Below are 12,229 nucleotides of genomic sequence, written 5' to 3'. Positions count from 1 at the left end.
TGGCACGCGTAGCCAAAACGTTCACAGCAAAAGGTTTCATTCGTTCAGCACTGTAAACGCGCGGCGAGCTCCACACTGACGCAATCTCTACACAGTTCGCGCACATAAAACGCAGCTTCACAGCGAGTCCGTATTCCCGCTCGTCTCGGACGATTTCTAAAGCACCATTGCAGATGTTGCAGTTCGCAAACGTTAATAAAGTGTTCACGGCACTCAAATCCACAATTGTAAACGTAGTCCCATCAGGCGGGCGAAGTGCATCGTCGGTACTGTCACCCACGAACTCGCGTTTCCTCTCCGTCGCTGGAGCGGAAGACAACTCCGATAACTTTGCTTTCGCTTTCTCCTCCTCCAGCTCGGAGGGTTGCCGGTAGATCGTATCTTGCCATACGTGAGCGCTGGTCGAAGGGTCCGCGGCAGACGGACTTTTCCAGTATCCGCAGCAGCGGATGCGGTCGTTAGGCCTGTCGTTGCTGCATCGACGATTTCGGCATCGGACGCTGAGGTTGTGGCGTCCTGGCCGTTTTGCAGTGTTGAGCAGCGTTTTTTGAAGTTTTTGATGAGCGTCCGTCGCACTTTTTTCGCACCAAACTTGTGCCGCGTTCGAAATTTGCGCTCCGTTTCAGACATCGCGTTGACAGTGGGGCAAGATGACACACCTCAATGCACGGCTCCAAGCGCGGAGCAGACGATGGCCATGCAGTTCCGCAAATCGGGAGGCAAGCTCAAGTCACGTGCACCGAGTGACGAATAACATTGAACATTGTAAAAATGAACATTGTAAGCTCTAAATCCACTGGAGGCAGTTGCTTCACTTACAACTGCTATATTAAGTTTGTTTTCTTTATTGGGAATGTTTACAACAATAATCATGCTGAAAAATGGCGTCGTTCAGCTGAATAGGAGATCCCTATGGAATAGCACAGTTTTCAGTTCTTCATCAATCTGTGAGATCACGCAATGCCAATAGCTCACATCAAGAAACTGTTTTATTGACAGTTGCAATCTGTTGAGATGTTTCCATTCACAAAAGATTTAAGGATGCCGATTGGCATATATAAAGGCTTTACAGTTATACGTTATACATTTAGTGCGTGTGCGTGTGTGTGAAGCAGCTGGCAGGTGTGCATCGTAGTTCTTGACTTGCTTTTTCTCCCAGGCTTGTCTTAAATTGGAAGGCATGCTCAAATATTCATGTTTAAATGTTAAGTGCTGTGGCAAAATTGCCCACCAAAGAAAATTAAAATTACCGATACTTTAGAGTGTGATGAACCAGATGCCTCAAGAGAGGACGGCTGCCTGTGATTGCCACACGGGCTGCATGCCTTTCACAGGCTGTGGCACCCCCTAGCAACCAGTGCTTACTCCATGTTTAACTGAGGCTTAACTTTGGTGATCAGAAAAAGCATTGAATAATTTTGGTAGTACCGAAGACAAATGTAATTTTTTTCTGTACACCCAGATGTGGGGGGCAGAAAGTAAGTGCAGAAAATATTGCAAATAAATATTGTTGCATTAGTGGAACTGGCTGCTACGTTTGCTACAAAAGCCACATATGGTCAATGATTGCTGCTCTGTATATGCTCCAAATACTTCTGCTAGAGGCCTGACGGTAGTAACACTGAAAACGAAATTAGAGCTCACACATGCACCGGATTGTAGCCGATGTGTGGTGGCACATCGGTATCTTAGAGTGCAACTCTTAGATGTCTGTTCCTGGGTTGAGCATCGGCGTCCCTCGGCATAACTACACGAATGTGCTCATGCCACTGCTTGCGCATTCATTGCCGTCTTCTTTTTCCATGGCTGGCTCCAATGCCGCTCATCATGCCAGCGTTTCTACACTGACCACGCTCATGCCACTGCTCACGTGTTCGTCGTCTTCTTCCACAGCTGGCTCCGATGCTGCTCATCATGCCAGTGTTCCCATATTGCCGCTCCCCCCTGTGAAGGCACTGAGGGCACTGGCCCTCTGCCAGCCAATGCAGTGATTTCGGTCTCAAATACTTTGTCTCATTATATCGCAAAATGAAAACACGTATTGAGCTATGCTCAAATTTCGCATTAAGTAGTGTCGCAGTCGTCAGACACATTTTTGGTTGTGAATCTGCCCTCCGCACGTTGATTCACGAGAACAACAAAGCGGGGTACATTGACTCCTCCGTTGCAAGTGTGGTGATTCCACTAAGCCAATAACAACTTCTCGGAGCAGTAAAGCTCACCTGCAAGCAACAGCAGCAGTGATTACACGTGAAGACATCAGCAGTGAGCGCAAAACAGGAATTAAACAATAGCGATTTTGATGTGCCTGGAAAAGAAGGCAAATAAAGAGGATTTCCAGGATTAAATAAAATCGGCAGAAGATGATGCCAAACCAGACAACGTTTCTCTCACATCCAGAGCAGTGAGACACTGTTGAAGGAGGGCCAGAAGAGACTCAGTTGCACTTGCAAGCTTGTAGTCTCTCAGAAATAAGCAGCAAAACTAGATACTAATGTTGTGTGCAGGGTGAGATTTCACCATCTGTACGTAATCTAATTTTGCTAGTACCATTGTCTTTTAAACAGTGGTAATTCCTTTTAAATATATTTTCGCAGGAGTTTTATGTATCAATAGCTTTGTAAGTGATTTAATAGTTTCAGAGCTTGCACTGTACTGTGTTGTGTCATTTGTTTATCCAAAATGTCATGCCACAAAAGCTGGAATGTCTGCTAGTACAAAAGCAGATGTTTTTCTGCTACAAGATCTTCTAAAAGGTGCCTTTTGATTGGTTCACCACAGTTTTGATGAAGTATAAGGGTGATTAAAATTATCCACATGCTCACTGTAGAATTTGTGTTAACAAAATTTCAGAAAAGACAAATCAATTCATTTCTGATATAACTCTATCTTTTCAGTACACTTTTGTCCACCAGTCTACGAGCAGACTTGTAGAATCCCCCCGTCCTAAAATTTCTGTGTGCTAAGGATACCTGGCATAAAACGACGTGCAACAGCATTCGCCGGCCTCACCCCCCTGGGAGAGGTCAAGTGCGTGCTCGCCCTCCCCCCTATGTCTGCCTACACCACTGCATAGTGACTGAGTGAAGCAGAGTTGAGTACGGCTGTTTATGCCTGCAAGATTGGAGGGTTAAATTAAAAGTTTGTTTATAAGCAACTTGCCAAGCCTTGTATAATACATGCAATCTACTGCAGTCCTTGTTGCACACAGTTGCCATGGCTATCATTGCTGCATTATCCAAGAATGCCTCAGAGAAAGTGTGGCACACTGCTGCTCTTGATTTTATAGACATAGTTTGTTTCCTCTTCTTCTTTTATTTTCTCTATTAGGCTTATGTGATCAAACTAACTTGTCTGTGTATCATGCAGCTTCTCCGAAGCTCTCTGGTGAACAACCGGACACAAGCAGTAGTGTGTGATGATTTGGGGATGGTGGAATACACTATATATCCATACCCAAAGGCTGAGCTCAAGACTAAAGATCGTGCTGACATTCTTGAAGGTGAGACCCAAGACTTGTACTTACTGCCCAGACTTGTAACTATTTCCCCTCATGGCCTCGTTTCAAGCAGTTACAGCAAAAAGAGGGGTCTTTGAGCACCACATGAATGTGTGTGTGCGCATGCGTGCGTGTGTGTGCGTGTTCCATTTGTTGTTACTGCATTCTGCAACAGAATACAGTCTAGCCCGGTTATAACGAAGTCGGCGGGAATAGGAAATCACTTCACTGTATCCGCTATTTCGTAATATGTGGACTATGAAAAAAAAAATGCAAACATGGGCATACCGATTTATTGCCGCTGAAAGAAGTGGTCCAGCGTCCCCTGAACACGTTTCGCGAGTGCGGACTTCAGGATTGCGGCTTCCATACCATCTAACTGCGAACCAAAGATCTGGTCAAACTCCGGACTCCCGAGGTACATCCGTAGCGTGTCAACAGCTGCGATGGCCGCTGCGGAGGTGACCGGCTTAGGGGCACAACTAGCATCGTCGCATTCGCTGTTGGAGGCGCTGTCCGCCAAGATCTCTTCCATGACACTCCCGGCAACTTCTTCAGTCGTGAAGTCCTCGGTGACAACAAGGTCTTCGTCAGCGAAAACGAAGTCCATGTGGCGCACACCCACAGGCACAAGGTTCAAGTCGCTAGCGGCTTGAAAGGCGCTGCCACACCTCCTGCAGACTGCAGTCCAGCCGTGGCGCCGACTGCCCGGGAGAAATAGAGAACCGTGATTGGCCAAGACGGCCGCTCTCCGCAACGTCATCAAAAAAAAAAATTGTTTCTTTTCTTTTTTACATTTTTCCCCTGCTCGGCGTGCTCTACCGCTCTACGCCGTGACGCCGTTCAAGGATGGCGCAACACGAGACCGGCATGCCTTGCGATGCAGTGAAGCAACCTTTCGCTCCGCGGGAGGGCAGACGACGCCACGAAAGGACGCCATCAGCCGAATTTTGCTCCTATTTTCACGGAAAAAATCGCCTCAAGGACGCAAAAATGTGTTGATTGACAGATTATTTTTCGGTTGGTATTAAATCTCTTCGTTATATCCGCTGACGCGCTCTTTTTTACTTCGTTAAAACCAGACCCAAAATGTATTGAAAATGCAAAAATGGGAATGGGAAAGTGAAATCCCTTCGTTATAACCGCTATTTCGCTATAAGTGGCTTCGGTATAACCGGGCTAGACTGTAGTTCGCTGTACCTTGCCATACCATGCTGTATATGCTCAGTATGTCTTTATATGCTGTCCGTGTGCTTTCAACTGTTAGTACAAAGAGCAAACTGCCTCTTAATTTGATTCCAGCATTCTGGTTTGCTCAGAAGTTATCACAAGGAAGCTGGTGTAATCGAGAGTTCGATGGAAGCCCATCTGGTCGGGATGAGACATGACAAAGAGAGGCGTACACCGAACAAGTAAAACTTATTTAAAAAACAAGATGTTTCGGCTTCCATGCGGAGGCCTTGTTCACAAGTGGGTGAAAAAGGTTGAAGTGCCTGTTTAAATAGGTTTTACCATGTGGCACAAGCACCGCGCGTAAAACTAGGGGAGGGTTCCTTCGTTTCGATTGAGATTCTGTAGATTGTATCTCGAGAGACTCCAGGTATGGACGCGACTTCCAGTTTCTTTCCTGGTTGATTAGACTAGATTTCATCCAATCAATATTGTGTGTAGTCCTTGCTGCATGCTCTGAAGCCACTCTTCTCTTATCCACATTGTTTTGATGTTGGCGCAGCCACTGTTTAAAGTTGCCCGTCTCCCCTATGTAGACGCAATTGCAATCCGCACAGGGGATCTTGTAAACAACACCAGGAAATGCTTTGGCAGAGCACGTAGCGACTACGCACAATATTGACTGGATGAAATCTAGTCTAATTGGCCAGGAAAGAAACTGGAAGTCACGTCTGTACCTGGAGTCTTGAGATACAATCTACAGAATACACGCTCAATTGAAACGAAGGAACCCTCCTCCGGTCTTATGCGTGGTGCTTGCGCCACATGCTAAAACCTGTTTAAACAGGTGTTGTGTCGGCAGCAGCAGGCAAGTGGGGGCCCCCGGCCAGCGAGCGCCGACGCAGTGAAGGAGACACGGAGCTAACTGCTCCTGATGAAAACCGGAACGAAGACTCAGCCGACCCGCGGCCGTTTATTCCTAATAAAGACTTCACACGCCAGATGACACCTCCTCATTGGTCCAAGCTCGTCACATGACAGAAGGGGGGTGCGCCATCTAGCTAAACAACTACAAAACATACATGTACGATAACACAGAGATCTGACACGGGGCGACACTATACTACAACAGGCACTTCAACCTTTTTCGCCCACTTGTGAACAAGGCTTCAGCTGAAACATCTTGTCTTTTAAATAAGTTTTACTTGGTCGGTGTACGTCTTTCTTTGTCAAGGAAGCTGGTGGTTCCATCTTTTTTACATAACACAGACTAAGTGCTATATAGGTCAATATTCTGCCTATATACCTTTTTTATTTATTGCCTTCTTGGTGCGTGCACTGGAGTACTATCACCATCTTCAATTTTTCTCTTACTGATTCATTCACGGTGTTGCACAACTGTGCCACATCTCAGAATTACTTGTCAGGCCTTGCAGGAAAGTCCATCTAGATGTGCTGTACTCTTTGTACCAGCATTTCTCTAACTGTTGCCCATAGACACTGAAGGGTTTCGTTGATAGAATTTGAGGGGTTGTGCATGAACTGCTCTAGAGATGTGCTAGTGATGATTTCCAGAACTAGCCAGCATTACACTTTGCGCAAACTACCGTATTTTACTTCATTCTAATGCGCCCTCGATTGTAACGCGCACCCGTTTTCCGTGACCAAGAAATGAAAACCTAGATTGTAATGCGCACTCGTTTTTCATGACAAAAGAAAAAAAGAGTACAATATTGTGCACCTTGTGCTTTCATATAAAAGTACTATTTTCTCTCATTTGGAAAAAACAGATTTATTCCCAATACACTAAAGTTGCTATGAATAAAAACACAAATGGAAGCGGCGTACCTTGCCGCCAAGATTTTCACTGTGCCGGTACGAGTCGCGTGGGGCAATAGATATCACTCGTCGTCGCTATCAAACAGCTCCTTATCGCTATCAACAGACCAAAGCATTTCATCTTTCGGTGCCATCCATGGCATTCGAAATCCCGCACTTTTTAAGGCCTTGTTGACCATGGCAGACGGGATCGTGCACCATGCATCTTTCACCCATATAGCAAAGTCCTGCAGTGAGGCACGCTTTGTTTTATTGGCGGGCGTGAATTTGTGGCAGCCATTCGGTGTAGAGCGCCCAAATTCTATCTTTCACTGGCTTGTTCAAACAAACATAGAGCGGCTGGAGCTGCAATGTCACACGCCGGGTATCACGACAAGGTTGGTGTTGCATGCAGCCAGCTTGTCCTTGATGCGCTGGTCAAGGTGGCACCTTAGCGCGTCGAGCACAAGCATCCCACGCAGACCCAAACAGCCGCCGGGTCTCTTCCGCCAAATGTTATCAATCCAGTCAGCAACCAAGTCCATGGTCATCCAACCTTAATCATTTGCACGCACAATCACGCTACTCGGAAACACGATTCCTTTCGGGAGCATCTTCCATCTGAAGATAAGATACGGGGGCAGCTTGTGCCCATCCGCAGTGCAACAAAGCATTGCGGTGACTCTAGTTTTTCGTGGCCAGAAGACAAAACGCGCACTTGCTTCGCCCCTTTCTTTTCCATGGTTGTGGTGGCAGACATGTCAATGTAGAGCAGCATCTGATCGGCATTTCCAACCTGTCTGAAGTGGTAGCCGTTTCTATGGCGCAACTTCAAAATGTACCGCTGAAAACTGTGCATTTTCTCTTCATATTCTTCTGGCAATTTTTGGCATATCCCTGTCCACCTTTGAAGAGAAAAGCCTTTTCTTTTCATAAAATTTGATAGCCAGCACCTGCTCGCATTGAAGTCGCTTTGCATTAGCCCTTTCTGTAGGGCTAACTGCATCGCCCGTACTTTGAGCAGATCAGTCGTCACAGGCCGCTGTGCCGCTCGCTACTCTTGCACGTATTCCGCGAGCAGCTCTTCTATTTCGGCGAAGCGGCCCTGCTTCAGTCCACTGAAACCCTTCCTTGTTGCTTTGCTGGCGACAATATTCTCCTTCTCTGCGCCAGTCCCGCACGCAAGTGTCGAGAATTCCGAACGCCCGTGATGCAGCCCGATTTCCGTCCGTCTCCACGCACATGATAACTTTCCTTTTAAATGCGGCATCATGGTGGACTCGGCGTGTCTTCGCAATTGGCGCTTCCATGCTGATTGAATAAACGCAGAAAACGGGAAGATAGGCGGTACATTACACCAGCGCCTGGTTACACGTACAACATGGAGATATGCACATGGAGGAAGCTACGGCAGCTAGGCTAGAAGCGCGTACAAGGCGGCCATTTTTTGAATGCCGATGGCGATATGGTAACGCGAATTTAGGGTCGTACTCGATTCTAATGCGCATGCAATTTTTGGACCCGTTTTATCTGAAAAAAAGTGCGCGTTAAATTCGAGTAAATACGGTACCTGGTGAAGCTGCCTAGTTAGGAGCATACTAAAGGTAAAAGGTTGAGAATGAAATTTTCAAAAATCTTATTTTTATGCGTTTTATTCATTATCAAACTTTGCCAGTACAGCAGTACATGGAACTGTTTTACTCTACTTTCTCAGGGTCTACAGTTTTTACATGTCGCAAGATTTTTGATGCGCATGAAGAGGTTTGGAGCCATTTTCAAAGGAACTAGGCACTTTTATTTAACACTGTCAATCAATTTAATATGTTGACAGGGCTTTGTTTGTGTGGTTTTAGACTTTTTGACTGATGGTAAGAGTGACAGCTTTTCATACCATCTTTCTCAAGTTGGTGAATTCACGGGTCATACAGCATTTAGGCTGATTACTCAAAAGCATGACATTATCTACAAATTGCTCGGCCATCTGTTAAGAAAATGCAGTGAAAGCAAAGTAATCAGAGGGCGAGGGCACATATGGCAAAAAGATAAGTTTAGCATATCAAATGGACAAGGCTCCAATAGGAAAGAACAAATAAAGAAACAGATTTATAACTGCTTGACAATAATCAGAGCAACAACCAATAAAGATACCTTATATAGTAAAAACATGCCTAAAAAGTTCCCTTGTCAAAATTAACAGTCGAGAGACTTCATCTCTTTGTCAAAAAAAGTGACAAATAGTGCACTGATGGGTGCTGCTCTCTTTGATGAGGATGTGTGCCTTAAATTCAAGGTGTGCCTTGCTAGAATTCTGCACATTGTAAAAACACAAAAAATACATCAGGCTTATTCTTTATAGTTCCCACTTAACCACCTTTCCTCCTGTCTTTTTCACAACTTCCTCAATTCTGTAAGTATGCATGCAGTCGGTGAACTTAATTCCCAAAATTGAGTTATGAAATACAATTATTAGGGTTACATTTACTTATGACTGCACGGTTTGTTAAACCAAATACATTTTACTTTGTTTCCTAATAACCTTTGTTTTCATCTGCAGCTTTCTTGGGAGCACTGTTTGTTGACCAGGGTTTGGAGTACTGCAATGCATTCTGTCAGGTGTGCTTCTTTCCACGGCTGCAGGTGAGCTAGTAGCATTAATAAGCTAAGTCAGCTGTGTGCTTTTGTAACAATATGAGTTGTGATTTTGTTGTCTTGCCACTGTTCATGAGCCGCTTTCTTTTTCTTCTTCTCGTGGTGTCTGTGCAGTGAGTGTATATGTCAGCCTGTTAGATGTTGTTTCACTCGTTTGTTGCCTAAAAATAAACCAATAAAGAAATGTGCTTTGATTATTTTCCACAAAAATTTAAACTAAGTTTTAAACTTCAAATGAACCATGTGCAGATATCTCGCAAAGTTCATTTTGTAACTCGTCACCCACCTGGTTGATTCATGGGGCAAAGGAGATTTCAGAATAAATGTTTACTTATTAATAACTTTTTGTCCTTTTTTTTTAATTAATGTTTGCTTATTATAATTATTTCTTGCCCTGTTTTCTTCTGTCAACAAATCCAAGTGCAAATTTTAGCAGACTTTGTGTTTTGTCTCTGTACGTAGTGCATGCATGCTTAGTACTATGTGTTCCTTCTTCTTACTGCCGACACTTGCTATTGTTGCTGCTGACACTAATAGGTGATTTTTCCAAAGTTCTGATGATGCCTGTTCAGATGAAGCTTTCTTGTAGCACTGCAATGGTACAGAATGTAAAAACTTGAACTTTTAATACAGGATCATAGTGGTACGTTTACAAGCTTTAATTTTGTGTGAGGATGGATTTGCCACATTATTTATGGTGGGCTTGTGCAGTTTTATATATGTGGGCTGTATATGTTTTCTTGGTTAAAGGGGGCCTGAACCACTTTTTATCAAGGTCGTGAAACGCATTTGAAATTGAAGTACACTATTTCGTAAATACTTTGCAGCAAAAAGTACTTCAATGCATTCAGTAGAAGCGGAATATCCACCTTTCAGTGGATACTTTCACACTATGGTGTGATAGGGAATGAACAGGCAGATGCTGAAGCGAAAACTGCTTTAAATAATGCTCCTGAAGTACGCATTTCATTCTCAAAAACAGACACAAACACCCTACTTTGTTGCACAATACACAACCATACATTGGAACACTGGAACCAACCAGATCAACAGCACAAACGAGTACATAAATGGGACAAAGAAATGAAATTTCGTATGCCTTACAAGCTCAAAAGAAGCTAAACAAGCATGGTGCACTGGATTTGCCTTGGTGTTGCATTTACCAACCGTTATAGACATCTGATAGGTTGCAGTGATACTAGCCCAAACTGTGAATACTGTAATTTACCAGAAATGCTTGTTCATATATCTTGTGTTTGTCCCATGTACGTGCAAGAACGACAGCAACTGGTCTCTTCCATTGCATACGTCGATAAGAGGCCGCTATCAGATGAGTTTCTTTTACTAATGGAAACAGTGCAGCCCTAATAACAAATGCCATTATAGCCTTTCTCCAAGCCACTGGGCTTGAAGTACGACTTTAGAGATACATACCACAATGATTTGAACTTGTATGTATATGCATACCTCTTCCTCATATCGTCATCACCATTATTCATCAGCCCTTTTCCTGCCCGTCCCTTTTCCTCAGTGTAGATTAGCAGGCCAGAGCAAGTTATAGCTCAGGCTGACCTCTCTGCCTTTCTGTAAATAAATCTCTCTCTCTCTTCTTCAATACCTTGCACTGCGAAGACTATGGCAGAGCAGGGTAGACATAGTCATTGCGACTTTCGATTTTTGGCACCTACAACACGGCAAACTCAGAGGCTATCTCTCAACTTATGGTTGAGTTTACCGTGTCTCCACAGGTATCTCATCCCTTTGCTGGGCTGTACGAGATAGCAACGTGCGCCACTGGTTTCTCGCACTGAGTGGCACGAGTAGCATATTTCATTTTGCACCTATTTCATCAATAATCACGCAATTTCCGAGGGTCGAACAGAATATCGTCTTTATGTTCAGTCATGCGAGTACGTTGGCAGTGTGCACATCAGTTTAAAGGTGCAAATATAGTCCGACATATTGCAGACGGGTGCCTCGCGCGGTGTAGTTATGCTACGTGGGCAAAAATTCGAGTTTAGTGTCTGGCACAGTTGACGTAACCGGCTGTGCTCAGCACGGCTGGCGTGGGAACAGATGATGTCTTATCTCGTGCCAGAGCTGCTAGACCAGGGTGCATCAAGCACTAGCTTGGCTGGCCGGCAGCAATGCTGGCCTACAGTTCAGGTGTGCTGAAGCGAGCATGCCGAGTTTGAGCCTTTGCCAAATACAAAAGTGCTCACCCAACACACATGTGCACATGCGCCATGGCAATAGCTGATCACTGCGCTACTGCGGGCCACATTTAACACGCCAAACTATAGAGAGGACTAATTTTAGGCAATTCTGGCGTCACCAGCATGACAGATCCAACTTCAACGACCATCGCCTGGCATGGTGAACACATCAGACCATATCTGTGCCTTAAGCGATGGATGCCACACTTCAGACTTGCATTGAAAGTATTCCTAACATTATAAGCTTCGACCATGATGACAACACACCTCGAAGGTGTGCAACTTGGGAAGCAGACCTGTTCCAGTCAGACGTTGGCGCTCGAGCCGGCTCGCCATGCGCCTGAAGTACTCTCTACTTGGAGCCATGTCACCCACAAAGGCCAGTCACAAAGGTTATCCTCAGCGAACCATAGTGAGCGTAGCGAACGGGCTCATCACGGCAGCTTGTGGTGGCCGCAATGTGTATGACATGCAGTTGCAGCAGACACAGCTACTTGCAACTGTAGTGGCCAACTGTAGTGTGTACGACAGGGCTGGAGTACAAGCTTGCACTCATGTGTTCCGGTCTGGTCACGCTATGTGGTGCAGACCGGCTTTGTGCTGCACCAACTTGACCGACGGATAGTAGCCAAATCCAAATTGAGAATTTTGAAGCGCTATCAACAGATCACTACGAAGTGATATTTTCCAAGGCGCTGAGTCAGGAGCGGCCAGGAGTGAGCACACACTGGCAAGCATACATGAGGTCTGACCTTAAGTTTCACATGGTTAGAGGCTAGTTCAGTGTTCCAATACTAATAAAAATTTGCGAGACCCAATATCTACGACACGGATAAGCAGTGTGTTCAAAGTTTTATTCCTATGTGGGCAGATGTGG

The 12,229-nt window shown here is 45.0% G+C and overlaps 1 protein-coding gene and 1 long non-coding RNA gene across 7 annotated transcripts in view; one reads left to right on the top strand and one right to left on the bottom strand.

The window, feature by feature from the left end:
- drosha (ribonuclease 3 drosha) overlaps positions 1–12,229 on the top strand; it is a 268,462-nt gene that overhangs the window by 202,527 nt on the left and 53,706 nt on the right. For all 4 annotated transcript variants that reach the window (XM_050196330.3, XM_055063089.2, XM_055063088.2 and 1 more), the window contains 2 exons: positions 3,370–3,502; positions 9,042–9,124. In XM_050196330.3, coding sequence (XP_050052287.1) covers positions 3,370–3,502; positions 9,042–9,124 — 216 coding nt within the window. The remainder of the gene's footprint in view (positions 1–3,369; positions 3,503–9,041; positions 9,125–12,229) is intronic.
- Positions 1–12,229, bottom strand: part of LOC129380894 (uncharacterized) — a 100,428-nt gene that overhangs the window by 65,961 nt on the left and 22,238 nt on the right. The gene's annotated exons all lie outside the window — the stretch shown is intronic.

Source organism: Dermacentor andersoni, chromosome 1 (assembly GCF_023375885.2).
Source record: "Dermacentor andersoni chromosome 1, qqDerAnde1_hic_scaffold, whole genome shotgun sequence".
Lineage (NCBI taxonomy): Eukaryota > Metazoa > Arthropoda > Arachnida > Ixodida > Ixodidae > Dermacentor > Dermacentor andersoni.
This window is presented reverse-complemented; position numbering and strand designations above follow the sequence as displayed.